This window comes from Dromaius novaehollandiae, chromosome 1 (assembly GCF_036370855.1).
Source record: "Dromaius novaehollandiae isolate bDroNov1 chromosome 1, bDroNov1.hap1, whole genome shotgun sequence".
Classification (NCBI taxonomy): domain Eukaryota; kingdom Metazoa; phylum Chordata; class Aves; order Casuariiformes; family Dromaiidae; genus Dromaius; species Dromaius novaehollandiae.
In genome coordinates, this window is record NC_088098.1 from 119,432,693 (window position 1) to 119,460,443 (window position 27,751).

Consider the following 27,751-nt stretch of genomic DNA (forward strand, 5'->3'; position numbering starts at 1 on the left):
GAAAGTTTTGGGTTTTTATTCTGTGCAGATAATACACAAGTTAGGGAGGATGAGGGAAGAAATGTAGTTTATACTTGTGAATTTGCTTAAAATAGGAAACAGATTTCACACTTGAGATGAAATAGCAAAATATTTAGATCTTTTTAGAAGATTCTCTGGATACGATGTCTGTAGTCTATCAACATGGAAGTGTATTTGAGTATCAGTATATAATAAATAAATGGAAGAATGGCAAGTGGCAGAATAAATAATAACATCAAAGTTACCACTACATTATGATTTCTAGGAATCCAGTGGAGCTGAAAAAATGGAAATGGGTGGAAGTGACCTTGAACTAAATACACAGAACAAAATGCGCTCTAGAATGCGTAATGACTCCCCTCCCTTCCCCCCCCCAAAAGCCAAATACGAGAAGTTTAAAATTCACTCAAGAAGCATAAAAAAGCATAATTCAATATGAATAATAAATATCTTTCAGATCTTGTCTTCAAGAATTATTTGCAGCACAAAGCCCAAATCTGTGTGGTTTACAAGTGAATGCTGTGGAAGGAACAGGAGTGTAAGGTAAGTCAACTTTTGTTGTTTTATCATGCCTGATTTATAGCCTAAATAGTATCTTAGCGAGGTAAAGTCATTGTTAAGCTGACTGATATTTTGAAAGCACAGTAATAGTGAAAAGTTGTTATTGTTTCACATTCAGAACCTCTGCTTTACCGACTAAGAAATGTCCTATCCTGGGGTCGTTGACTCTCTCATCACCATGTGGGGAAGTTATGTCTGATTCACATCTATATTAAATATCTGAAGTAGGTGGTATAAATTTTGCTTCAATTCAAATCTGCAAAAGACCTAAGTCCCAGAAACCCCTTACACCTTCCAGGAAAGGTTTCTGGGTGCAAACAGAATCCATCATCTGTCCTGTCAGGGCTGGGCAGCTCTGTACCTGTCTCACAGCGAAGCTGGAGTGAGAGAAAATGACTTGGCATTGCTCCACCTATACGTCCCAGGAAGGTTGCTTTGGCAGATATATTTGGAGCACATCAGGCCCAAACCTTATGGGAATCAGTTCCCTAGGAGACACAGTAGCTACTTCCATTCAGAAACATAAGCAAAAGACATGGTGATACACCTTTGCAGCTGACTGCTGAAAGTGCTTGTCCAGGATGCAAGAAACTTGAAATCTGTGCCTTTCTCAGCCTCAGAGGTTTTGCACCTATACCTGCCATGTAGCAAGGGATGCCTCTGTGTACCAGAATTAGATATGTGAAGTCAGAGCCTGTCTTGAAGTTACCTTCAAGCCATGCATCTCGCATTTTCACAAGCCTATCAGTCCACCTAGTTCAGCAGCTGCTCGCTGGGGACCCTTCTCTGACACCCCTCCTGCTTCCTCTGCATGGTGGATGTGCAGACCTCTAATGCAGGGCTGTGCAATTCGCCCTTCAGATGGGGCAGGTGCAGGTACCTCCAACTTGCACAAAGGCCTGTCATAAAACCAGGTATGTGACTGTCATCACTGAAGTTAAATATATTGGGATAGCTCACATCCATGACAATGCCTATGGTTTTGTAGAACAAAGTTCTAGATCAGAACTGTTGTATGCTTCTAAGAGAATGTTTGCATTTTTGTGATGATAAATTTTAAAAATTATTTCAAAATAATTTTAATACTGTCAAGATGGTATTTATTGCTAAATAGCCAGAAGCTGAAGCATTTGCAGAAGGTCAGATTCTCACCTGCTACAAATTTGAGCTGCTCCATTAAAGGCAATATGTCTGTGTCTGCTATCACCAGCTGAAAGATCTGGTTTGGAAACTGTGGAGGAAGAAACCTTAAGTATGCTGTTAAAAAAAAAAAAAAAAAAAAAGAAAAAAAAGAAAAAGAGAGAGAGAGAGAGTGGGAGAGAGAGGATTGCATAACAGTGTGCATGAAAGTATCTCTGTGGCATTTCTATCCATTGAAGAATGAAATGAGCACTGCAAGGGGTTACTGCAAGCTCTCATTTATCTCTCAAAATTCTTTTGCTCCTGAAAATCACAAGATACTCTGAGAAAAAGACCTCAAAATATATTAGTGAAATATATAGAGATGTAATGGATCTTGATTACGTAGTCAATTATATAAAAATATTACATTATTCATGTTCCTTAAATGTGATTTGCCAACAATATGCCTGTAGGGCCTTGATATTTCCAAGTACTATGTTTAGAACTAGGAGATGAAGTTTTCAAGATAAGATATTTACTCTAATAATGAACACACCACTCAGTATATACGGCTTGAAAATCCATTGTTAATTAACAGCATTCAATTCTTAATTGTCTTTTTACCAGTTCAGTTGAAATCATTTGACACAAAATACATTGTGAAACTGCTTAATCAATCATTGTAGAAAAATAGAGGTGTTTGATAGGGACATTCTATTACAAAGTTTATGTGAAGCTTCCTGTTGAAAGCTCTGGAGGCTTCTATTTTTTTTTTTAACCTTATGTTACAAAACTGAGATTTCATTAACTTTACAGTCCGTACTACATTAATACTAAAGACAATAAAATACAGGGGGGGAGAGAGAAAGAAAGAGACAAACACACACACCTTAAGCTTTAAGTGCCCTATTCACAAAAATATAGCTTACACATGCACATGCCCCAGTGGCGTAAAGTCTATTTTTTTGTGCTAAAGGACACAAAAAAGTTTAGTTAGGGCCCTGAGCTGCTGTTTTCATTAACACCAACTTCTGTTAAACTGCAGCAATGGATTATAGAGTGGACCAGGAAATGACAAGAGCAAAAAGGATATTTATCCTCAGAGGAACGTTTTGCTTTCAGCTCCTGCACTTTTTGGTAGGACGACAGACCGGCACAGTGGGCTGCTCTGCTCCTGGCCGAGTGCTGCCCATGGGCTCTCTGGTATAAGACTCTGTCATCCCGAGGAGCTCTGGAGTGACCCTTCCCTTAAAAAGTGCTCCTCACCTCTTTGGGTCTCACGAGTAGCCTCATGGATGTGTTGTGGTGCATGAACTGGACTCTGATGCTGTGGCAGAAGACCAAGAACACCAGGCTATTTTCAAAGGTCTGTAGCCAAATGAGCTTCATTTCACAAAAGTGAAGTGTAAGTAACCTTTACTTCATTGCTAAAATCAGCCATCCAGGTGGAGGGAACCAAAATCCATATTCTGCACCATTACTTACATCGTGCTGCTCTGCGAAAGCCTTTTAGAAAAGTGTGTGGAGCTGAGGCAGAAGACACCTTTCAGCCAGTTCGATCTGTCAGGCCCTGGTATGCAAACCCTTTTCCCTCCACCCTGTGCTTTCCACCTTGATATTCAGCACAGCTAGAGGACCTGCAAAAACCCCACTGATTAGCCACACTCGGTGAAAATTAGCAAGGGGCTGTTGTCTCGGCAAAAAATAGAAAATAGGTGTGAAATTCATGTGAAAGCTATATCACAGTGCAAAACTTCCACCTGCCCACCAAGTGTCTCCTGAGTTTTTTTTTTCCTCTTCTATTTTAATGGAAATGTTTCTGTACAAAAATACATCAGATCCTCTTCAGTGTATTCTTCCTTTCCAGAATAGGCAGGCATAAAACAAAATTAAGGCTGCAGCTTGTTTTCCTTTGCTGACAGAAATGTTCCTCGTGGGCCCACTGTGAAAAGCCCACAGTGAGCAATGCAATCTCTTTTGAGCAGGTAGTATTTTATGTGCGCTGGGCCTGACCAATCAGTCCTTAGTACCGGGCAATGCTGCGCTGTGCGAGCAGCCCTGTACAGAGCACGGCTGTGAAATTATTACAATACAAATCCGCTCCCCTACTAATGTGAGTTTTGCAGTGTAAGCTGTGTAAGCTATCGCTGTCCTGTTAATTTTAAAGTTGTTAGGTCAGGATTTACAGGATTTACAATGATTTACAACAGCCAAGGAGCTAACCTAAGGTAAAGAAAATAGTTAGGGAACCACTCTCCTGAGTAAAGATGGCAGGAACCACGTGTTTAGCTGAGAAACCCGGCTGGAGCATACCCAGGGATGTCATGTGTTTTGTGACTCTTCGGGGCCAACAAAGTACCAGTGTTGCTAACAAATGAATTTCACTGATTACAGCTTCAGATGAAATTCAGCTATTTCTTTCCCAGCGGAGTAGATAAAGTCTACTTACTGTGATACAATATTCAGTTTTCAATGGCTTGTGTTGTTTATGTAGCAAACTACACACTTTTAACCCAACGGTTTGATTGAGGAGAAGGGAGAAGTTTCCTTAGATATTGCACGTAAAGGATAAGACCTCAACATGAAACATGCTTATTATGTTAAGAGTGCACAGGACGTTCTTGTTTGCCATGAGTTTGCTGCAGTCTAAATTTAGGTTGAACTGCCAAAGAAATGACGAGGAATGGTTTACCTTATTTGTAAACAATTTCACAGTATATCAGTAGTTTTGTTATAATTTCTCTACCCTGCCCTCTCCCAGACTTATGGCTTTTTAGAGTCAGTAAAATGATCTGTTTGGGAAACAGTGAGGTACTCTAAATAGCTGCCAGTCTGGTACACTGAAGAAAATGTCATGCACTAGAAGAGCCATAGATATAAGGGGAAAAAAAAATCAGTATTACACTCCAAATATTAGAACAGAAATGTCTACTTACTGGGTAGTTTGTTTTTGCATCCCAATATTTCTAGAATTCTGTTTCTAAACCTACATTAATTACACATCTATGTACATTATTTAGAAGTTCTTTACTACAGTACTTTTGTACATGCTGTCTTTATTACTAAATGTAAAGAGAAAGTAATTACATAAGGCATATGTACAGTATCTTGTTGGGTTGCAGAACCCTCTGCTCACCTTCGCCTTAAAGCTGCAATGTCCATTTTATGGAGGCTTGTCATCCCCGTCATGAAACTGTCTTGAAATTTATAAAAGCTGGAGCCAAGGCCCACTGCTTTGATGAACATGAATGAGTCTTCCCTTTTAATATCCCAATTATATATCCCACTTGCTTTTATTTGTTCATTTGAACAAATCTGGAGGTTTGAGCAGAAGAAGGGCAGAAGAAGTCAGTAGCTGTTACCGAGGTGGGGACCAGAGAATCCATCATAAGTAATGGGTATTGCAGCTTTAACCTGCATCTTTGCTTAGTCTATGGATCTCTTGATTTTAAATTGGGCAGGTAGATACTTCGCATCTTAAATATTTATTTTGCCAGAATTGAGAATTACAAGGAAGAAAAAAGTGTGTGTGAGGGACAGAAAGAAAAGGGTAGCAAAGAGGGAGAAGAGAAAGAAGGTTGCGTGGCCCTTATCCCTCTGGTCTTTCTAAACTTTGGACTCATTCTCTAAGTTTGCCACATCACCATTTCTTTCATTTTGGTCTTCCTGGTTCTTTTCCTCCTCTTCAGTTTCCAGTTCAGCGTGCTGGTCTAACTTGCTGGAAACAGACCACGTCAGGGGCAGTTCTGCTCGGCTGGCCATCTCTGCCAGTTCTTTGGCACTGTAAACTGGTGTGTTGGTCTCATACGTTTCGTGAAAACTGTTGTAGTCAACTTCATAAAATCCATCCTCCAGCGTGAGGACAGGGGTGAAACGATAACCCCACAGGATCTCACTGGTAACATAGGAACTTCGAGCTTGGCACGTCATTCCTGTAACAGAGAAGGAAGAAGGGCTGTAATAAGGACAGATTGCTTTCCCAAATCCCTAAATATTTTTCCATATAGCCAAAGAAGCGCATGTAAAAAGGCGCATGCCAGAAAAGTAATAGGTTTGACATCACATGAGGTTGAGCTTAGAATGTAATTTTACAACGTGTAACTTATTTGATGCCTTTTCCTTCTATGTCTGTGTATGATAACATGTGGCAGGTCAGTGAGCAAAGTCTTAACATTTCTTTGTTAAATGCAGTTCTTCTTCCTGTATTTCATCAGGGAGTAATTTGCCTGCTGATGAACCTCAGATTGCTTGTTGAGAATGTACCTTACTTGTGTTGCGTCATCCTTTTGTTCCCTGATGGATGATTTGTGCAACGAACCCATGTTCAGCAACTGCCCAGGCTAACTGAAGGACTTGTGAGGACCTTCTCTCTGTTTGAGCTAACCCTTGAGCCTGTAGTCCCCAGATGGACTTTGCTGCCCTGCGGGCTGCAGCCTTCTTTTAGTTAAGTTAATTCGAGGTTTGGGCTGATGACCAATGCACAAACATGAGTGAAACTCTCAGGACGTGTTGTGATAGTGCGGGGCATTGACTTCAGATGGCTGGGACTCACTTCCTTGTTGCCTTCTTCTACAGCTCTGCTGAACCTCACTCTGTGAACTGCTATAGGGAAAAAAAACCCTGTAAGATACTATATCTTAAGAGACATAGAGAGGGGCAGCCATTCCATGTTCAATCCAGCATCTCCTCCGAATGAATAAATGCCCAGCCATAGTGAGGAGCCATGACTTGGAGAACCTCTCCCATCTCAAACAGGCAATTCAGGGAAGCACTGTAATGAAAGATTAATGCTCAGCAGTGGAAGAGGGAAACCCAGCAGACCAAAAAAGGTCAGGAGTAGTGGATTGAAGAGGCAAAATGGGTTTATGTGGAGAGGATGTAATGGTTTTGCTTTTATTATTTTCACATTATTAGCTACGTGTTACTAAGCAAAGCTCAGCCAACCAGTATATGTCAAGTACTTAATAAATTATCATATATAACCCCTGACAAATCTGCCACACAGCAGTTATTTAGGAGGTAGTCATAAGCAATAAAAAAACCCTTTAATTTTGGCGACACAAATGGCAACCCGTAGCAATGCACGTTGTCTCTCCCCGGCTGCTGGCATCATGTGAAGTCATAGTTTCAGGAAGTGAAAATAATGATAGTTTAACATCTCTGATCTTTTTCAGGGATGTGCAAACTGCTTTAGATACTTCTGTCCTCCTTTTCTTGGGCCTTCTCTCCAAGCTCAGACATCTTGTTTCTTACAGGTGCAAACTGCTACTTCTTGGTACTCTACCTTTGCTTATACCATTATGTTTAGAAAGACATTTACCAGCTGTTAGCACCCCATGGTACTCCAGCACTTTCTTTCCACTTACATCTGAAAGTGACTGCAGCACTTCAGGCACTGCGGTGTGGTGGCTGGCAGGGAGAAAGCTTTCTTGTGGAAACTGCTGTGCTTTCGCTACCAGCCTCATCATCTCCCACTTAAAACCAGACAGAAAAGTGAAAGTATTTTTACTGTGCTTGGTAATTTTAATTTCTCTTCCTTCTCTCCTAATGGAAATACTCAAGCCTCTGTTTTTCTCAGTTTTGCAAGACAGGACATGTTTGCATTTCACTCTTCACGTAATACACAAATGGAAATGTAAAGATCTTACCATTTTTCTGTTCATTTCACAGATATTGTGAAGGGAGGAAGGACACTGGATATCTTATGACAAAATCATCTCTTGGGAGCTTTCCTCTGCAATTTTTAGTCTAAAGAAGATCTTCTTTCCCACAAAATGACAGAGGCAGAGGAACTTCAGTACTCATGGAGCACTATGCATGTGCCAAATATGCTGGATGTGCAGCAGCTTCCATAAAAAGGGTCCTTTGCTCCGCAGATCCACGGCAGACCCAGAAAGCAGGTGCAGGATTTGACAGGATCTCCCTGCCCCAGAGACAGAGGTGCCACTGGGCTGGAGCCAGAGAGGGCAGCTGGTGGTCAGTGCTGGTCACTGTGTCCCCCCTGCTGCCTTAAATGTCCCTCTGCACTGATGTCCCCCTTGGTGGCACGCTGAGACCAGCCACCCCTGGATGGGTTGCCCCAAAGGAGCGTGTGATTCCTTACACTCATGTGTTTCAAATCCCTTTTTTTTAACTGCAGAAATTTAACCTTGCAGTGAGGGAGAGATAGGGAGTTTTCATTACCAAGGCAATAAGATTAAGCTTAAAAATATTGAAATCCCTTTGAAACAGTATTATCTTGCTGTGCTCAGACTAAGCACTCAGTGTTCCTGTTGCTTTGGTTAGGAAAAGTTTGTTTGACAGGTGGCAAAGAGGGGGATAATTTTCTGCAGAAGTCGAGAAGATCAATTGAATTATGTTTGAGTTAGAGCTCGTTTAAAAAAAAATAATCTGAAATGTTGGCCCGTCTCAGTTTTTAATTTAAGCTCCCACTCAACAATGATTTATTAATACCTGTTTATTTTCCACAGTTAGATAGAATCCTTTTAGAACTAGAATGGAAAATGCAGGATTTTTGAAGCAGGTAAACTGAAATTAAACAAAAGACTTTATCTGGTGATGGGTGTGCGTGAGAGTGAGAGAGAGACTTAATAATGCTCTCCAAAGGTTTGTGGTAGCTAACAGAGGAAAAATTTTTAAGTGGATCACCAGGATTCCAGCTTAAAATGTAGCACAGTTGCAGAGACCCTTAAAGCAGTCGCCAGTGACGCTTCTTGGATCTGGAAGGAGAACAGACATGTCTGTGCAGTTCTGTGTCATATGGATTTACCAGCTTGCGCCTGTGTTGGCTCAGAGATCCCTGTGCTCGAGAGTCAGCAGAGTTCCTGGACTTCTCTGCATGTACACCCTCACTGTGCATTATGGTCTAAATTACACACGTTTTATATACTCTATGATTGTACTTTCTCCTGCAAAAGGAAACATGACTTTTATTATTCACTGTAAGTTCTAAATATCCTTTTGGTTGAGAGGCGAGGCTGCGCTTTGAGTGAGCGAGCTTTAGGCTTCAGGTTTACAAGTGTTGCACGATTTATTCAATAATTGCGTGGTTTATATGTAGTCACATATCTATTGCACAGTGGCTTTAAAAATGATTGTGGTTTGCCATTTTGACTAGTGTCTCATTTTAATTGGATCCCTTCTGGGTAGACGAGAGCCAAGGGGCTTTTGGAGCTACTTAGCTGAACATTAATTGGATTTTTTTTTCAATCAGCAGGAATATTAACAGACTCAAATAATGCATTTTAAGTTAATTAAAAGCATAACAGGAATGACTTGTCCGTTTAAGAAAGAGCATCACGGTCAAGCAAAAACCTCGAGGCTTGGTTCTCGGGTCCTGTTAAATCCCCCCGGCTGTGAAGGGGGTGGAGTGAATTGAGTGCGACTGGTGGCGATGGACGGAGAGCTCCTTCTGCGCGGGGCAGCTGCCCGCCGGCGGAGATCGCGGACAGGCAGCTCCGCAGTGCCCTGCACCATCTGTCTCTGCTCCCTGGCATGGCAGAAAAGCAGAGGCAGGATTAGGTTGCACTGCAGTGGGCTTTAGCCTGCACCTGTTCACCTCGCCGCCCGCTGTATTTTAAATACACCCTGGGCTGATGAGACCTCTGATGGTTTCCCGTAACTTCTGTTTCACTCTTCTAAACTCAAAGCATTTTTAAAGAGTGGTAGTGAGCCTTTGTGCATGCTGTAGCTTTCTGTTGGGTCTTAACATAAAGTTAATGACAGTGTCCTGGTTTGTGTGTTTTATACTTACACAGGCTACAGAATCATGGCTGAGTGTTGTATAAGAAGCTGATTGCTAGGCAAGCCACCAAAGAAATTCAATTAATTTCCTTATTACTTCATTGTGGGTTTTTTTATTACATTTCATGTTCAGTTATAGCTCTGCAGGCTGTAACCAGAGTCGTAAAAGTTGCCAATTCTTCCTGAAGTAAGGACACCATCGTGGATACCGTTGGTATTGCTCCTTCATCCCCTGCTCCTGAGTCACGGCTATGCAGAGAGAGTTGCAAGCTGAATTTTGGTTCTTGTTATATTGGGGAAGGTGAAGTAAATTACAGCAGTGGGGTAAGGAAGAGACTGTTATTTTGTTTTTGTTTTGTTTTTTTTGAAGTAGCCAAGCTAGTTTCAAGTATCTGAAATCAGCAGTTATTTATTGTCTTTGGGTAGTCCTGCTACCATACAACCAGTGTATTTTAAAACTTTAATTAATCCTCTAAATTTCATATTATTCCCATTCAACAGGTGAGGAGCTGAGGTGCACAGAGGCTCAAGCGATGCTGCAAAGTGAAGAGTGGTCTCAGAGTGGAGGCTAAGGCTGTTATACCTCATGGTTCATGTGCTTTCTGCCCATGTTGAAGCCAAGGCATCGCTGCTGAGCTCCTGCCACAAGGTATCTGTGATTTGGTGGGTATGCTGGGTGTCTGCCCATGGAAAGAGCTTGGTCACAGCTGTGATATAATGTCCAGTTTGCTTCAACAGGAGCTTGGGACCATGCTTTGGCTCCTAATGTATCTGACTTTCCCACTTGAGAGAGCTTTAGGCATGGGCTGAGGTGGCCCTGGAGGTTTCCAGCATGGTGAGGTGGCTCCACAGGTGAGCCCAGACCCACATCTGCCACCAGCACAGATGTAACCTGCATGCCTTGATGGGAGGCCATGCAGGAAACCTGCAGGGTGCTGAAAACAAGTCTCCCAACTTCGGTGGCCAAGCTTTCCTCTCAGTACGTAGCACTGCTGGTTTAGAAACTCCAAATTGAGAAACCAAGAGAGCGAACAGAGCCACAAGCCCGCCAGTGCTCCCTCCGCCTGACTGCGGCACGGGCCCTATCCCAGAGCACCGCATCAGCAATTTTTCCTGCAGCTGGAATGAAGCTTTCTCAAGCTTCATGTTGACACAATGCAGTCTGCAGAAATGACAAAATAATTCCCTTAAGCTGCTGCTGATGACGGCAGCAAGGTTACAATGCCGCTTTGACTGATTAGAGTTCATAACAAAGTTGATGCCACCTCCAGATTCATTACTGTTGAAAAGTAGCCCTGCGCAGTTATTCTCTGGTTGCAGTTTGTTCTTGCTGTCTAATGCTATTTAGGCTTATGCTCAGCACTGGCTTACAGTGCTATAGGGGTTTGGTGCGGTGACCCAGAGTGACTTGATGCATTTCCTCACAGCGCACTTAATTTAAGATTTCATGCTAACTTACTCAATAATATGTTGTGTCATATATCCTTACTGTTCGTTATTTCACTTTGTGATGGGAGCTGTCAGAAATAAAATGCTATGAAAAAGTTAAGAGAAAAAGGGTACTCCAATATCATGGAACCAAATATGCAGCTGGGTTAAAATATAGTGATTTTCATCTCTGGGTCAGCCAACACATAGGACATTGGGTTATGTATAGAGAAACACATCTGACACATAGGGTCAGGTTACACGTAGGGACAGCCTCAGTCAGCTTTTATCAGACAGATAAATCAGACAGATTTAGAGGTTTTGTTTAAAGGGGATATTCTCCTGGCAGCGAAAGGAATGAGACAGACTTTCTGGTGTACAAAACAGAAACAGATACCCCATAAGAACAACACCATTTCCGCTATTGCGTAGGAAGCTTGCCTCACAGTTCATCACGGAACGAGGACTTAGCGGTATGGGACTTAAGTGTCCACAGAAAATAATGGTGTCCCTGCTTGCGGGGCGAGTGGGGCTTCACTCATTTACAGGAGTAGAGAACTTGGTCTGGGGTCTCTGACTGTCAGCCGAGGCTCCCATGTGTGATGTTCCTGTTCCAGTACTTTCACCTTGTATTTCTTTGTAACATCCTTTGTTAGGTATCCCTGTAGGGATTTCAATCTACTCTGTCAAAAGTTTGTTTTGTGTCTTAATGACCTTTTAAAAACAAAATGAAAAATGTATGAAATTCTCTACCCATGTGATTAATTCCTACAGCCTCCATGTCAGCGCTCATGATGAAATTGTGTTACTGTAGCAGTTGTGAGCGAAGGGAAGGTACTAACCCATAGTGTTAGAGCTAGTGTTTGGCTGGAGCATGTGTGAGAAGATGTGGGGGAAGAGGAATTTTACTTAACCACTGTGCTAATAACACTAATATGGAGATGGTTAGATGAAGGTGCACCTAATCTCTTAAATTCCAGTATGGAGCTTGCAAAAGCACCAGTAGCTTTCTAGATTTGTATCTGAGGATTGCTCTTGTGTTTGTTACGTCTCACCAAGCAGTGGGCTACATGGCAGAGTGATGGTCTCTGCCCAAAGGACCCTTTGGGCCTGCAGATGTATCAGCAAATGTATTTTGCGCAAGGGATTTGATTCATCAGTCTGCTAGTCTTACCTGTTAAGGAGAATGAGAAAGCAATGTGCGCCACCAAAAACAAGTGAAAGGCGAAGAGTCAAGAGGTCCTGATTTTAATCTTAGTTCTTCCTACAGATATGTTGTGTGGGCTTAGGCAAATTGCTTAGCTTTGCTAGGTCTCTTTTATTTGTGTGCCACAAGGGGCATGCTGAGAGGATTTAAATGCAGCAGACATGCTTCCAGTACATTCTCTTCCTCATCTAGACTTTCACTGTCAAATCTGTGCTAAACAATTCTCCCTGGTGTGAAAATGATTGCCTCAAAGAAAAAAAAAGACAGAGATTTAGAATAAAATTTCCATATTGCCACCAAGTTACTGCTAGAAACATTCTGTATTAGTTAATTTGTTCTCTTTTATCAAGTAAAAAAAAAAAGTCATGTTGTACCCCAAATCTCCCACTTTTTGTAGATCCAGAAGCACCAGCTGTCTTTGTTGAAAAATATTGCAGCTAGAACGCTCTGATAAGATATTTCCCCCTCCTTTTTGTGTTTGTGTGCATCTGGCAAGAAATCCTTTCCTTTCTTTTTAAAATTTTCTCTGAGTAAAAAAAATTAAAGTATATAGCCTTTTGTTCAGAGCTAGCAATGGGAAGCTCCCAGGGGTTCTGGCAACCTGGTTCAGAAAAACACCTGGAAATTGGATGCATATCTCATTTGGAGCAATGTCTAAAGCTCTTGAAAGCAGTCGGAACAGGACAGGTGCCTGAGCACATTTCAACATATCTTTGTTTCAGCGCACCTGGGGATCTGTGCACCACATCCTCACGCTGTGGGTCATGAATAGCTTGCGTGTCTTCTCTGCGTCTTGGCTACACAGTAGCGCGGCTGCTGCTGGCTCTAGTGCAGGACCTGAGAGAGGAGGGTGTGTGGCATTGGAAGAGGAAGGGGAGGACAGGCATGGTGTTCTCCTATAGGAATGACTGGTTTTAGCACATAATATTCCCCAATACTTACACACTAGGCCATATATAAAGTGAAAACTGAAAGGGAATAACTTTAATTGATTTTTTTTTGTTTCCTTTTCTTTTTTTTAATGTTTAATCAGGGGATTTTTAAATTTTTGTTTGTAAGTCATTTGAGTAATTTGGTATTTCTGTTTTCATGTTTCACATTTAATCAGACCAAGAATCTGATTACTGTATTTGAAATTGTATTGTAGACAATTGTAGACCTTTGATCTAACTTTTTCTGTGAATTCTGACCAGGGATCTCTGTGGTAGCTGCTGTCTTAACCTCACAGCTGAGCCTGGGACTGGGAACAAGCTTCACAACAGAAAGTGCAAGTTACCATGGAGTCAGCCACAGAGTCTGGCCTGATTGCTGAGGACGGTAGTAAAATCGCATCTGGTGGGGGATGGCATATATTATTAGGTCACGTTTGCACAAGAGGCGAATATGCATAGGAAAATTAGCTGATGAGAAGCCATAATTTCAATTCAGCGGGGCTTTCTGGCATTTCAGAATTGGATTTCTTTCTAAACCAGATGAAAACAAATAACAAGTCTAAAAATTGGAATTGACATTAAATTAAATTCTAAACAAGTTCTAACTTGGCTCAATCAAAGCATCCTGTTTTCATTTTGACTTTTTCAAACTCGATGCATTCTATAAAACAGCATTTAAATTGGAAAAAGACAGCCGTTTTTAGTTTTTTTCAAAACAGAACATTAAAAATGCACATTTTTTTCTCCCAGAGGGAGATTTCATTGTCAATGAAACGCTACTTTCCAATAGAAAAATATTCCATAAGAAGATTTTAATTTATTTGGTTAATATCCTATCAGGGATTAAATATGCCTCACAGAGTATTTTGTGTCTACTTTCTTGCCTTCTATCTGTACGTAAGTCGCAGAAATGATAGATACAGAAGGCAGAAAAGCTTATCTGATTCAATCTTGAATGTGCTGACACTTTTAGTGAACAATACTGTATACATTTTCAATAAGCAGCTTCTCAAAAGAGACAGTACAATTACTATTCAGCCAATATTTAACCTTCATTTAGCCTTACATTCAGGCCATGCCTGGAAAACCAAGCAGCCTGATGTGTATGAATTTTAATCATTTTTTTTCAGCTGTGCTTTTCAAGTGGGTGATGATTGCATTTTTCTATCAACTAAATCTGTGAAATTTAATGTATCAAATAACACAGTGTCTGACCAGAGAAAGAAGCACGTTCCAGATTTGGTACTCGGAGTCCTTGGAAACAGGAGACTCAATTCTGCGGAGCTGGAACATGAAGTACCAGGATTTTGTACCCTACTCTGCATTTGACTGTAGAGATACATTTATAGATTCAGTGGCGTTTCAGACGCTGAAACAGCACCAAGCAAGTGTTTTATTTCTCCTGTCAGACCCCCCACAGGAGGCTATCAGAGCCTGAAACTTTGCTCACAAAAAGCCGCAGTAGCGTGGCTGTGTCTGCAGCGACTGTGCTTTTAAAACGCGAACCTCTGATTAAACAGGGCACCTACCCTGACCTTTTTAAAATCCATCCCTACTGATCTGCGGGCTTCCTCCTGCATTCTGGCTGGCAGATACAACTCTCTTCTCTGGTGCAGGGCCAGCTGTGCAATTTCCCAAATAGCGGCAGGGAGCAGGCAGTGAAAGGCGCTCCCAGCTGAGCCGTCTGCTGCCGCCCCGCTCCAGAGGGGTCTTGGCAGGACTTTTTGTTAAGCAGTGCGACCTGACCTGTCAGGGCCGATGTGCAGCACGGAGCAGAGGATCCTAGGTGGCAGGGGGTATGGCGGGAAGGTGCCTGGGAGCGTGCAAAGGCTAATAGTGCTGTTTAGGGGTTTGCATCTACCCAGCTGCCCTGCTAGGTTGCTTCTGTAATAGGGGGAACGAGCGGCCAGCAAAAATCACAGCCTTTGCGTGAGTTCCTGCTTGCTTCAGGAGAAGGGAGGATGTGGGTCTCCTGGCTGCACCCCGGTGTGCCGCAGGGCTGTGTCGCAGCCGGGTTTGCTGCCCTGGCCACCTGCCTCATGGTCTCAGGCGGAGAGAAGCTCAAGTGAGTCCCTCCTCCTCCAGCAGCTCTGTTTCTTACCTTTCATGAAAGGGTAGAAGTTTATAGGAAAAACTAGTTTTGGATAAAAGAAGGGTGAAGAAGGAGCTGCCTGAGCTGCTCATCTTGGGGAAGAAAGCAGGAGATACAGTCCTGTTCTTCTCAGCTCTTCATAGACCCAAAGGCTAAATGAGGTCAGCACCTCAGCAGCTGGTTTCTCTCCCTCCATTTCTTGGTGGGGAGGCAGAAGATGGGAATGGGACAGATATGAATTCCAGAGAGGGAACAAAGAAAAGAGAAATGCATCCTCTAGCACTTCAAAATTTTGCATTTTGATAAACCCCTATATCTTTTTGAAAACTCCAGCTTTTACGTGCAATTTGGATAGGAACTACTTTCCTCTCCAGAACGTTCAGGCTAACATCACAAGATACAACATTTTAAAAGAGAGCAAAATATTCAAGGTTTGCACTTTTTATAAAAATGTCACATTTTACTGTGGGAATGTTTGTGAACCTGGGATTAAAGACAGAACAGTGTGAACAGGCACCTTGGCATGCTGTAAAATTTAAGAAATAAGTATAGATCACTAACTTTTTGACAACAAAAATCTGTGAATCACCCACCAAGTATTCTGGTGGTTGTTTCTAGGTTTGTGGTTATGGCATAGTGGAAGCTTGGTTTAGCTGTTATGAAATTGGAGAAGGAGAGAGAGGATGAGATAAAGCACTTGCTTCTGCCTGGAAGATGTTGATAAAACATGGTGTTTGGAAATCCAGTATAAAATGAAGAAATGATGTTCAATCCTAGATCACTTGGATTTTTGTTAACCAGCAAATTTTGTCAGTGGGCTTGGCTGGGGCCGTTTTATAACAGTGCATCTTTTTAGGTGGGCTGGAAAACAAGCTAGCTGTGGGTAGGTGGTATTTGCTTTTAGAAGAGAGAACTTGGAGAAATCAGGTTTTTAAAAAATATCTTTGTTCCAGAGATGGTATTTTCTATTTATTTTTCATCCTAAAGAGTCCCAAGAGGACTTATGTAGATTTAAAGGTGCTCAGCAGTTTTTGGAAGAAAGCTGTAAACCCTGACAGCATCACTGAAATGGTCTCGTCTTCCATTTGAGAACGCCAAGTATTTTCAGATGTCAGCCTAGAAAACGCAGATGGGAATGGGGCTGTGTGAGAGCTGGATTGGTCCTGTTCTGCAGTGGTGGCTAAAAAAATCGCAGTCGTTTGCTGGTTCTCTGAGCAAGCAAAGACTCCCTCCCCAGCGGCTTCGCATGGAGCTCAGCTCCTTAAAGACTTGTCCCTGCACTGAAAGGACCTGCACTGAGCGCAGCCAGCAGCACCTCCTTCCTTCTTGCTGCTGGCTTATGTGTGGACCTGCCTGGAGCCCCACTCCAGCCCTTGCAGGCCCTGTCCCCATGACCGGTTCATACTAGGTTGGCAGTACGGCCCTTGACAAGTGGGGAAATTTTACTCAAAGACTTTGAAGCATGTCCCTGGTTTTAGTCTTCAGCATAAGAGCAGAAGGGGCTCAACACTGAGGTCCCATCTGAAGGACCCCCATGCTGTGGATTGCCCAGAGCTAACTTATCTGCTTGAGAAAGAGGAGCAATATCTAGGTTAGTTTTGTTAGGATTTTAAATGATTGCTTTAGATGGTAGACTCTATCCCCTTTCATTTACATGATGGGAGAGAGTTTAAGCAACCAAACATTTGTTTGTGCTGTTATTTAGTGTCAGGTTGACTCTTTAAAAAATATTTTTTAAGGGAAACTGCTAAACATATTAAGTTTCAAAATTCATCTGTCATAAAAATGATCTTTGGTTAAAGTTTAAATTAGGTTTATTGTTTTAGCTTTTTTATCTTTATCATAACAAATGAATCAGCCAATCCTAGCCTTAATGTAATTCAGATGCTTGATGAACTTTTGCAGGCCTTCTAGCAGTTATGCAAAGCAAATCATCTGTGCTGTTAAAATCCTCCCACTGAATTATAGCAAGTGATTTTTTTGATTTTTTTTTTTTTTTTAGTTCATAGGATAAGACTTAAGATAAGTTGATGCTTTCAGGTTAATAATATTGGCTATCTGTCAACTTTAGCAGCATATTTTGAAATGCAGGGTTGAGTAAAAACTGGCTGCCTCAGGGAATGAGATGCAAAATCTTTCTCTTCTGAACCACTAGTATTAACTCAAGTTATGTCAAAATTTATATTCATATTTTAGCTGTGTGACATCCTGTGTGATAATAGGCACTATTAATATACCTGCTGGTAGATCAATGACCATTTTAGAAAAAAATTAATAGTACACTTTGCTTTAATTGACTTTGTTTTCATTTGAGGTGGCAAGGAAGGAGCTGATTCTGATCTTTAATTAGTGCCTAATGTCTAGCAATGTGTCTAAAAAAGGAGAATGGCAGCACTAGAGTTGGGATTTTAGAAAAGCTTCAATACTGCTTTCCTGATATTTCTATTCTGGGGAAAAGTACAAATAACAGACTTCAAGCTCTGGATGTTTCAATATAGCCCTTTTCTCAGTGATTGAGTTCATTTAAAAGGAAGAAGCCAAAACCAGCAAAAATGTGTTTTGCTCCATTCTTTGTTCATCTGTTGTAAATATTTAAACCAACTGTTTCAAAGAGGAGCATAGATAAATTAATCCATGAGAATGTGCTGTGTCTGGTTTTGCCACAAACGTTTCATATTGGTGACAGAGCAGAGAAATTCTCCTTAGTTTTAATAATACATTATCTCAGCTGGGAGAAAAATTAAAGTTTTATTAGTATGGGGAAAATGATGAGCTTAAGAAGAGGTGGATAGGTGTGGAGTAAGTGCTCTGAGCAAGCGAGGAGAGGATGGTGCTCATACTCAGAATAGCATGGTTACCGGAGGAGAGGTACCTAAGATACTGCAGAGAAGTCCTGAAGCAAAAGGACTGGGCTTTTGAAGCAAGAAGCAGTTTGTGTAAAGGTCTGCATATTTTTGGCTATGTTTTTACTGTGGAATGAATTTATGTTTAAATTGAAGATGGGCTTGGTGTTCAGCAAAGATGCTGAGCTTTTTTCCTGTCATTATGATTACAAATCACTTGTATGGCAAAGGAGCATTTGGCTCACATTGCCATGATACTGGATGAAAGCTTGGTTGGCACACCAGGCATGAGCTGTTCTTGTCCTCCCTGGACATGGGCATTTGAGTGCTTTCAGCTTTACCTCTGTAGGTTGTTTCATTCCTCTATACCAGTCATGAGGTGGCACTCTTCTACCAGGAGAGATGGCTTACAAAGATTTCAAAGTCTGCATATGTCTAAACTAAGAAAAGCAGGCAACACCTTGACAATATTTTGAAGATATTATTGCAAAAGTTACTTTTGAATTGGCTAGACAGGCAGGTAGATGAGTAGCCACCAGGACGGTGTGTGTTTGCGGCAGGAATGTAGTATTTGAAGGAGACATCTTGCTGAACTCTGGTGGAGCTAGAGTTTAGTGCCTTGCTTGATTTTCTTCTGACTGCTATATAGATATGAAGCATTTCTGTGCACCAGCTGCAGACTATATTCTTCCTCATGACAAGCCCAACAATTATACAGTCTCTTTCTTGCAGCTCCTATTACAGCTGCCAGACCACTGCTAATTTGGAGCACTTCATTGATACATGCTTTGTACAATGAGCACTTGGCTAAAACTGGACATCCTTCACTCTGATGGTGTCCTGCCTCTCAGAGAATAAAGCTGAACAGACTCTGAGTTTCAGAGCTAAAAGGGAGAAAAATTATACCTAGTTGCTGCTGGCTAAAGAGATCTGCCTCATGTGGGTATTCAACATGAGCTTTAAAAAAATGTATGTCATAGCAAATGGAAAGCACAAAGCCAGATTCTAGTTTCAGCTAGCAGCAGCTCAAATTATTCCTGACTGTGGACCTGACTCAGATCTCCACAGTTTTACACCCTCATGGGATCCTTGTTAAATCCAAAACAGTTTCATGGATGCCAGGAAGCATCTTGCTTGCTTGTGAGGCAGCATCCCTTGGCTCCTGCTGCATTCCTGTGGCATCCTTAACCTCCAGTATGGGGAAGAAAAATAAAACTTGGCACACTGTCTTTGACCTCTTCTTTACTTCACACTTGCAGTGAACCAGGGATGGCTTTAAAGCCAGTAGTGCTTCCCTCAAACAGAGTAAATCACAAAGGCTGGGAGGAAAATGCAGGATCCTGGAGGCAAGGCAGGATAATGAAGGGGAGATGTGTCCGGGGGGGTGTTCAAGAAGGCATTGGAGGAATGAGGGATCTAACCAGCTTTATGCCATGTGGTGAGCCCTTCTTTCTCCTCTTGGAAAAGGTTTGCCATGGCTGCCAATTGAAATACACAGCAACTACCACCCTTTCTTACTTACTCCAAGCAGAGCCTTTTTTAACCAGAGAGGTAAAAGAAGCAGAAACTCCACACAAGGCACTTCATTATCTAATTAAGCCTGGGAGATGCTGCAGGGAGAGGTGACAGATTGGTAGTGCCAACCTTGCTCCTTCCCCTTCCTTCTCCTGTCCGTACAGTTGAGGGTTGGGGCCCTGATGTGGGTTGATGTTCGTCACCTCCTGACTGGCTAATCTGTGAGCAGCCCCGGCAGAACTGTCTCTGAGAATTAGGACTTTTTTTTTAATCACATTTTTCCAAAGAGAAAAGGGAGAAAAAAATGTCATCACTTCTTCCTAGCAGGCATGTGAGCACTGGAAGCCACCTGCAAAATGCAATCCCCCACCCCCAAAAGCCCAAATCCTCATGTTACATATTGCCTTAGAAGCAACTGCAGAACTGGCACGTGCTGTGTCCTATGCACAGAGAGTATTAGCTGCTATTCATTTGGTACAGCCTTGGATTACTTGCTTCATGTGTTTCCTATCAGTTTTTAAATTACATTTTATTCTGATTTTACTGGAAATGGAGGTCAATGCAAATGCAACAATACAAGCAAATAACGTATTATGCCAATCGGTTTGCATCAGAATCCAGAATCCAAGTGGGGAAGGAATTACTGAAGCTCAGAAAGGATAGTAGCAATAATGTTTGGCTCTTATTTCTCATGACCTTTTATCTGAAAGTCTAAAAGGAAGGAAAATACTGTTGTTTTTGTCTTACCTGTGGGGAAACTGAGGTAGAGAAAGGTGACTTGCCCTAAAGCCTCATAGAAGCAGAGAAATGTTACTGCAGTGAGGATACACACATTTTCACAGCCATCTGGGGGGCACACAGACTACCTGCTGTCCTTTGGGAGCCAGGAGGTCTTTATGGCCTAAAGCACTGATGCAGTTTTCATGGAGAGCTTAAATTTTGAAACAATATTTTTTCAGATCCTGTTATTTCAACACAAGGCAAACTTCTTCTGGTTACCAGGGTTTCAGCAGAGTTCAGAATTGTTCCTAATACCATTTCTCTCCTTTTCTTTAAGCAGAATAGGGTATGGATGACAAACCCAGAGAGATTGTTTTGGGGACAGAAGGCTGATTAGATGGATCAAGTCATAGAATATGAATGTGTGTTTCTGGAGTAATAACTGTGTTTCCTCAGCCTTTTGTCTGGGCAGTGGAATTCTCTCCCTGTTTTAATCATGATTTTAAAATTTCTACTGTCAGAATAATGGAAATCTTTCCTGTGGATGCTGTGATAGCATGCTGCTATCACAGACACACACACAAAGATATACAGAGATCAGTGATTTTTCCAGTTCTCATGTACCCAAAATAACAAATCTTTGGTGTGTGAGCCTTGGAAATCCTCAGTCCTTTCAAATGCTTAATGAAATAGGTTGATTATCATCAAATGAAAATTACTTCTGTCATATGAGGGGAGGAGAAGAGAATTTAACTGTCAGCAGTGAGAAGACAATTAACAGACTTCAGAGAGGCACTGGGATAGTTAAGACATTGTTACAAGAAAATAAGTGGGAAATGACAGATAGATCAGGCAGATAGATCAGGATTATAAGCATATGGTGAAACTGAACAACAAATTACCACAAAATATTGAAGTGTGGTACAACGGGATTAAATCAACTGACACAGTGAGCAAAACTCCCTTGCACCATTACAGCATAGAAATGTTTGGGTTTTGTATTTTTGGAAAAGTTTAAAGGTGTTTCCTCCTTCTCCCCACACTTGCTCCCTGCACATGAAAACATTGGTAATGTAGAAAGCTTCACCTGACTTCTAATTTAGGAAAATGCTGTAGCAAAACTCATAATTCTTTTTCTGCATAGTTTACCAGGGTGGTATTACACATTTCAGCTGCAAGGAAACCCTGTAACAAATGATAGCTCTTTCAGCCTGTTGACAGTATACCGTCCAGCCATCAGTCTTCTAAATGTTCCCATAACCATTGAAAAGTTGAAATAATTTGGAACTGTGGCTTAACACATTATTAATCACAGAGCAAGGGTTTGCTCTGACTTCACCAGGCATACTAATGTAAAAAAGGTATGATCCTCTTGGATGCCAGTACAGGGATAAAAGCAGAGCTAATCACACGCTGCTCCCATGATGGAATACAGGCTCCTCAAAGTTTGGTTAAGTATGAAGGCTTTCATTTAACAAAATCCCTTTGTGAACCTGGCCAGGTTGTTTGTGCGTCGATGTGTGTATGAGGGAAGGAGAAGCTGGTTAATATCTTGTTCACATTCCTGACTGATAATGGCAATGAGAAATGCGATATGGTCCCCATATGAACTGACTGCTCTAACTGCAATGTGTGCCTTCTGGGCTAATTGGTGACCTCATTTCTACTGGCTTTCAAGCAGCCAACTGATGTGTCCAAAGGCAATAAAAATGTAAAGGCCCAACCCAAGACTCACAGAAGTCAAAAGCATCTTCCTGCTGTGTTTCTCAGCTTTTAGAAGGGAGTGGATTTAAGGCTGGAAGGGAGTGGGTCTCTATGGGGAGGAGGTTGTGCTTCAGTATCTGTTACTTCTGGGGAATTCCTCCAGTTTCTCATGTGATTGCTGAATCACATGAATATTTCTGAATTCAAGTGTGGTAACGTAAGTGGAATGACAACAAAAGAACACATTCAAAGAAAATCAGCCCAAGGTAATGAGGATGCCATGACCTGAGTTATTCATATCTGAAAGGTATAATTCAGTTTCATGAGTTCTTGTGATACCTAGCAACAGTACCACAATAGCCTTCCACTACGTACCATGCTGCATTTGAGGCAGAGAAGGCTGGCCTGCTGCTGCTTAGGTTGTTGTTGTACCTTGAACTAAAATGCTGTGAACAAACATGTTGAAGGAACATAATCAGAGCCCTGATGTTGCAGAACTCCTAAATAGTGCTGTAGCTAGCAGCTCTGTGGCTAACAGGAGAAAGCTAGAGATTAAGACGGCAGCTGCAGAGGAAAATTTACTTTGCAGCTTTTTTACACTATCATATTTAAGAGAGAGAGCTACAAGTATAAGTGATGAGGTATGGTGCTTTAGAGGAGGACAGTTTGGATTTGCAAGAAGCTTTAATCTTATTTTCTCACAACTGCTTCCATCTCTCTGGGTAAGCTAATTTTAAAAGTTAATGGACTAGATCCTTCACCATGTTAATGCTGTTTTGTACCTCTTCAGTGGTGCAAAAGAGCACTAACACAGTCTCCTTCTGTCACTGGAGGTTTTCCCCTGTCTGAGGGAACTGCTGGGCACCACGGGTCAGCCAGAAGGGATCTTCCATGAGCCCTGATGTGTCTGGAGCAAAGTCTTCTGGGGAGGAAGTGGAATGAGAGAAGCAACCTTACACCCCAATTTTGAGTGACTACTGCCTTGGGGCTGTAGGCTGACAGCAGAGAATGATTTGGGGTGGTTACTGATAGAGCAAACAGACCCAAGGCTAGAAAAGCACTGAAAGATTTCAGTGGTGGTTTGCACCACTCCTCTATCTGATCAGTAGAAGATGCGGGTCTGTGCCACTTTTGACTGCATACTTTGTTCAAACAAGGAGCAGAAAGCAGTCAGAGATAAATGATTCCTTGCAACTTGTTTCCTGCTAACAACACAGTAAATTTATTTTTCGTATCCAATAAGCCTCCTGGCATGTATCTGTGGTAGGTGCATGTTGTGCTGAGTTAGAGCACCAGCATTTCTTGATTCTGAGAGGGGATGCTGGCCCGAAGACAGCAGAGGCACATCCACAGTGCATTCAAAGGGGTGTCTAAATTATAGGTAAGTGCTGTGGATTGCACCATCTCCCCAAATCTTGTGATGTAGCCATTTACTAACTCCATGCCTGGACCATCCAAACCAGGGTTTTGGGAAAGGTTTTTTAAAGACCCTGGGAAACCACAGGGTGCAGAAGTGATGGTGTCCATTAAAACAGCACCAGCTGTGACAATGTCTATCAGAGAGAAGAGAAGGCTGGCAGGGAGCAGTAACAACTTTAGTTGGCCAGTTTTAAATTGCTGCCTTAAGTCTGTCTGAGGCCGAGCCAGGGAGAGCCACTGAAGCAGCGACTGCACCAAGAGCATCCTGAGCCCTGTTCTCTGCTTGCCTCAGAGCCTTCTGGTGGGAATACAGGCCCACAGTAAACCAACATAAATGTGACATCTTAAAAAGGACGTAGCAGTGAATAGGCAATCAAACTGGTCACTGTCAGAACTTGGTGCCATCATATAGGGATAGTTTATAAACTTCCTGCAGCTAATCCTCCTGTCATCGAAGAGCCTAGACAAGCTCCCAGCTCTTTCATTTCCAGCTGGTTGTTTCCACAGGAGAGGTGAAGGCAGTTGTTGCTGGTTTTTAAATGAAGGAGTCATCTCATTGAAATTAATTCAAAGCTAGAGATGTGAACGGGCCAATAGCACAACTGATGGTTCTCCTGCCTTTCAGGCAAATGTTGAACGTGCTAGGAGAAGTACTATGAAGCCTATATACAGAAGCGCATTTCTGAGGTAACTACGAGCCTGAAGCATATGATGAAAAGGAATAGCGCGGTCTCCTTTAAAATGCCCTCGAGCCCTCTGATGGCACGCTCTGTCCTATGAACTCTGAGCAGCAGCCAGTCCATTTGCTTGGGCCTTGCACACTGTGTGGGGTGAGTGAGCATAATTATGTGGACACCTCCGAGACCAGGTGTCTCTTTCAGGTTGCGCTTGCTCTACAGGAAGCAGAATGTGCCACAAAGAAACCATCTCATGCATGGCACCTTTCTGTTAAACATCTTGTCTTTTCTTTCCTGAGGGGAGGTTTGTAACTCTGCGCTGGTCTCAAGGTGCCTGCTTCTCCCAGCTTGCTTATGCTGACCCTTCAGAAGACCTGTTTTCCTGGTAAGGGGACTGAGGGGGTAGGAATTACAGCTCAGAGACCACAGCCTAAGGAGAGGTGGGAACTCTGTTGCCAAAGACACCTTTTGCTGAAGACATATGCTACCCTTAGCTAGTGTTACTCGTAGTTCAGGCATACCCCTGGCTTGCTCATTGATATCAGGATCTTGTTATATTTGCAAATAACAGTTTTGGTCCTCTTCAGTTGGTGAGATGGTTCTGTACCATCCTGGCAGACAGTGACCTGACTTTGGAGGGCTTTAGCCTATATTTTCCTTCTTCATCTCCTGTTTGGGCTATGCAAGAAAATTTACCTGGGCATAAAACCCGTCAGTCCAGTTCATACAGAATATTGAAGTGCTACCAGAAACGCTTGTTACCTATTATTTGATTTCTATAAAAAGAACAAGAACTTATGCTTATTTTCAAGTTACTCATTGCCTGAGACCAGAATAACTGTCAACTGTTTCCATCTCAGAGTAAGGATGATCAAAATGGAACTTCTCTGTTTTTACAGAGGCAAAAGACTGAGAAATAAACTCCAGTTACAACTAATATATTCCTACAACTCAGTAGTTTTCACTTGAAGTGCAAGACAGGCATTTTTGACCTTGTCTTTTTAAGACAAACACAGGATAGCATATATCGTAGGAAAAAAAAAAAAAAGAAAAGAACCAAAACAACCATCACATCTGACTCATGGTTCTCCTGATGCATGGAAGGAAAGGACAACTTCTGATACCTTTCATTTGTGCAGCATAAAGTCTTTAGATGCTGGATCAACAGGAATCTGCCTGAGATTGGGACAAGAAGGAGCTCCCTGGGCAGAGAGGAATGAGACAGACAGGAAAGAGTTCTTCCTGGAGAAAGCATCACGTACAAAAGGAGTCTTTTTCTTGGGGTAGTCAGGAAAGGCCTATGGAAGAGGAGACAGCACTGGGAAATCTGAGGGAGAGAACAGCAACTTGAGCAGTCAAGAGCAAATAACTATTTTTTACAGGATACATGAGCTGCAGGGGACAAGAGGAAAGTGCAGATTTGATTTTTCATTTTCTCTCCCTATTGGGGCAAGTGTGAGGAAGCAGAGGGTCAGCTGGGTCCCCCATGAATGGCATGGGTGGCTCAATGAGACAGACCCTCAGGGGCCATGACCATCTAAGCAGATGGAGCTGAGCACTGATTCTTTGTTTTGCATTATGCTTTGATGCTCTAGTAGGGACAAAATCTCCAGGCTAACCCAAAGAGTGCTCCTAACCCACTGCCACGCTGCACTACCCTGAAGGGCTGCCATTGCTGACATCACATCCAGCAATCAGGCTGAGCAAAAATTGTGTGATGAAAAACTGAGGAGGTATAGATGTGCCTGGCATAGGAGCAGGCAGGCCCGTTCTACCCTAGGTTAGTGCAGCTTCACAATATGTATTTTCCTGAGGTTTTTACATCTTTAGCTATTGTTTATTGCAAAGTGTCACTGGGAACTCAAGAATGTCATTTTGATTCCAGACACTGTTAGTCTTAAAACTCAGTGCCATACGAGGACATGGAGGGAGGTAACTTTCAGGGTGTGCCTGAAGGTCATCAGCACCAGAACACAACTTTAAACATGAATAACAACAGCTGGAGAAGTTCTGAGCTGTGCATGTCAATACGAGCTGCAAGAACAGAGCAAGTTTCACTTGTTCATGCAAGATGTACATACGTTATCAGTGTCATGACCCACTCTGTTCCTGGTGTTGATAACATTTTCTGCTACCTGTTGTACCCTTCATCATTTTGAGGTGATCAACTCGGGTGCAAACAGGGGGATGTACCTGAGCTGAATGTAAATCTGGGCTCTGTGGGGAAGATCTGCCCTGAGGGAGGACAGTGGGAGACAAGAAAACCTTCTTTATTTTTCCTTTTGTCTACCCTTTTCTCTCATTGCCAGAGAATGACAGATGATGGTATGTCAATCCGACACACCCTCGAGTGTAATCCTTAGCTGAAAGAAGGCTGTAATTTGATTAAGAGGCTCTGACAGGTTTAGAAACAACGGCAGTGCTTTAAGATTAAACACTAACTGGAAGATTTCATTCATTGATAGTGTGGATACTATAAAAATAGAGTTTTCATAAATCTTTCTTGTCTTAACACCTTGAACCTCCCTGTGTCCACTAGTCCTGCTGACTTCAGAAGGACTAAACACATCCAAAAGATATTTGTAAATGGGGCAGCTTATGAAGAGAAACTTCAGGGAGGTAGGATTAAGTACATGAAGACCTGCAGTGATTTGGTGGCTTCTGTGAGAGCTGTCTGGAAAAGAAGCTGAAACTCTCACAAAACACAGACTTGGTTTGAGATTAATTTCTAAGCTCTCAGTTTAGATCAGTGTCACAGCCAAATTAGTAAACTGGCATCATTTGAGAAAATCTGTATTTACACATAGGGCTAGTATAAAACTACTTAAAACTAGGTAATATTGATTAAAGTCCATGATGCTGTCACTTCAGATACAAAGTTTGAGGTGAAATGCTGTAGGTCAAAACCAAAGAGATATTTCAGTTGTGCTGCCTCAAAAATACTTCCAAAGTTTTTTTCCTGTGTCCTCTGTGAGGAGCTTAGTGGCCGGCTGGGAATCAGGCTTGTGGGTTGGACCTAATTGCTGGTAGCTGTAACAGAGCAGGTTCACTTGGACTCTGGTTTGGACATCTTCCATGGAGGTAATGGGATGGCTTTGTCTTCAATGTTTAGGCTAGAAAACTTTGGATATAAGCCAGTTTGCTTATGTTAAAACAATGGAGTATTTTTTTGTACTTCGTCCAGCACCATGAACCATGGGTGAAGGGTCCTCAGAGGAAAGGGGTCGTGCTTCTCCCTCCTGGAATCAGATTTAGATCACTGGGCTGACACTGGGACACAGACTCCACTTTTTGGGAGACAGGCAAAAGATCATAGTAAATGAAGGCTTCTCCTGGCCCCAGAGAGAAGAAACACCCAACCCTCTGTTAGAAGGGAGGGAATCTCTTTTTCCTTCCTGAGAGTCTACTTCAATAGCACCCACACACCATTCCTTGTATTGGAAACTTAATAACTTCGCTTGAAAATCATGCCTTTTTGATGGCAGTGGAAATAACATGACTTTTAAACAAGTAGAGGAGACTGTCATTGAAGTCGAGCCAGTTATGTGGGAGTCAGATGATTAAGGTAGATATGATGTAGGAGGGAAGAAATACTATCATTTAGAAAAAATACTGTATTTTGAACATGCTAATGTTCTCTTCCAGGAAAGTGGGGCTGTTATTATTAAGCGCCTTACCAACATTAGATGCAGGGCTTGACTCTCTGTTGATGTGCCTTCTCTGTAATTGTTCACATTCATGCAGATTGCCTACAAAATGAGTCTAAG

General features: G+C 42.1%; 1 protein-coding gene across 2 annotated transcripts in view; it reads right to left on the bottom strand.

Annotated features, from left to right (window-relative positions):
• Nucleotides 1-2,271: 2,271 nt before the first annotated feature.
• Nucleotides 2,272-27,751, bottom strand: part of KCNJ6 (potassium inwardly rectifying channel subfamily J member 6) — a 162,679-nt gene continuing 137,199 nt past the window's right edge. For both annotated transcript variants that reach the window (XM_026121514.2, XM_026121516.2), the window contains one exon: nucleotides 2,272-5,636. In XM_026121514.2, the coding sequence (XP_025977299.2) occupies nucleotides 5,311-5,636 (326 nt within the window). In that variant the 3' untranslated portion in view covers nucleotides 2,272-5,310. The remainder of the gene's footprint in view (nucleotides 5,637-27,751) is intronic.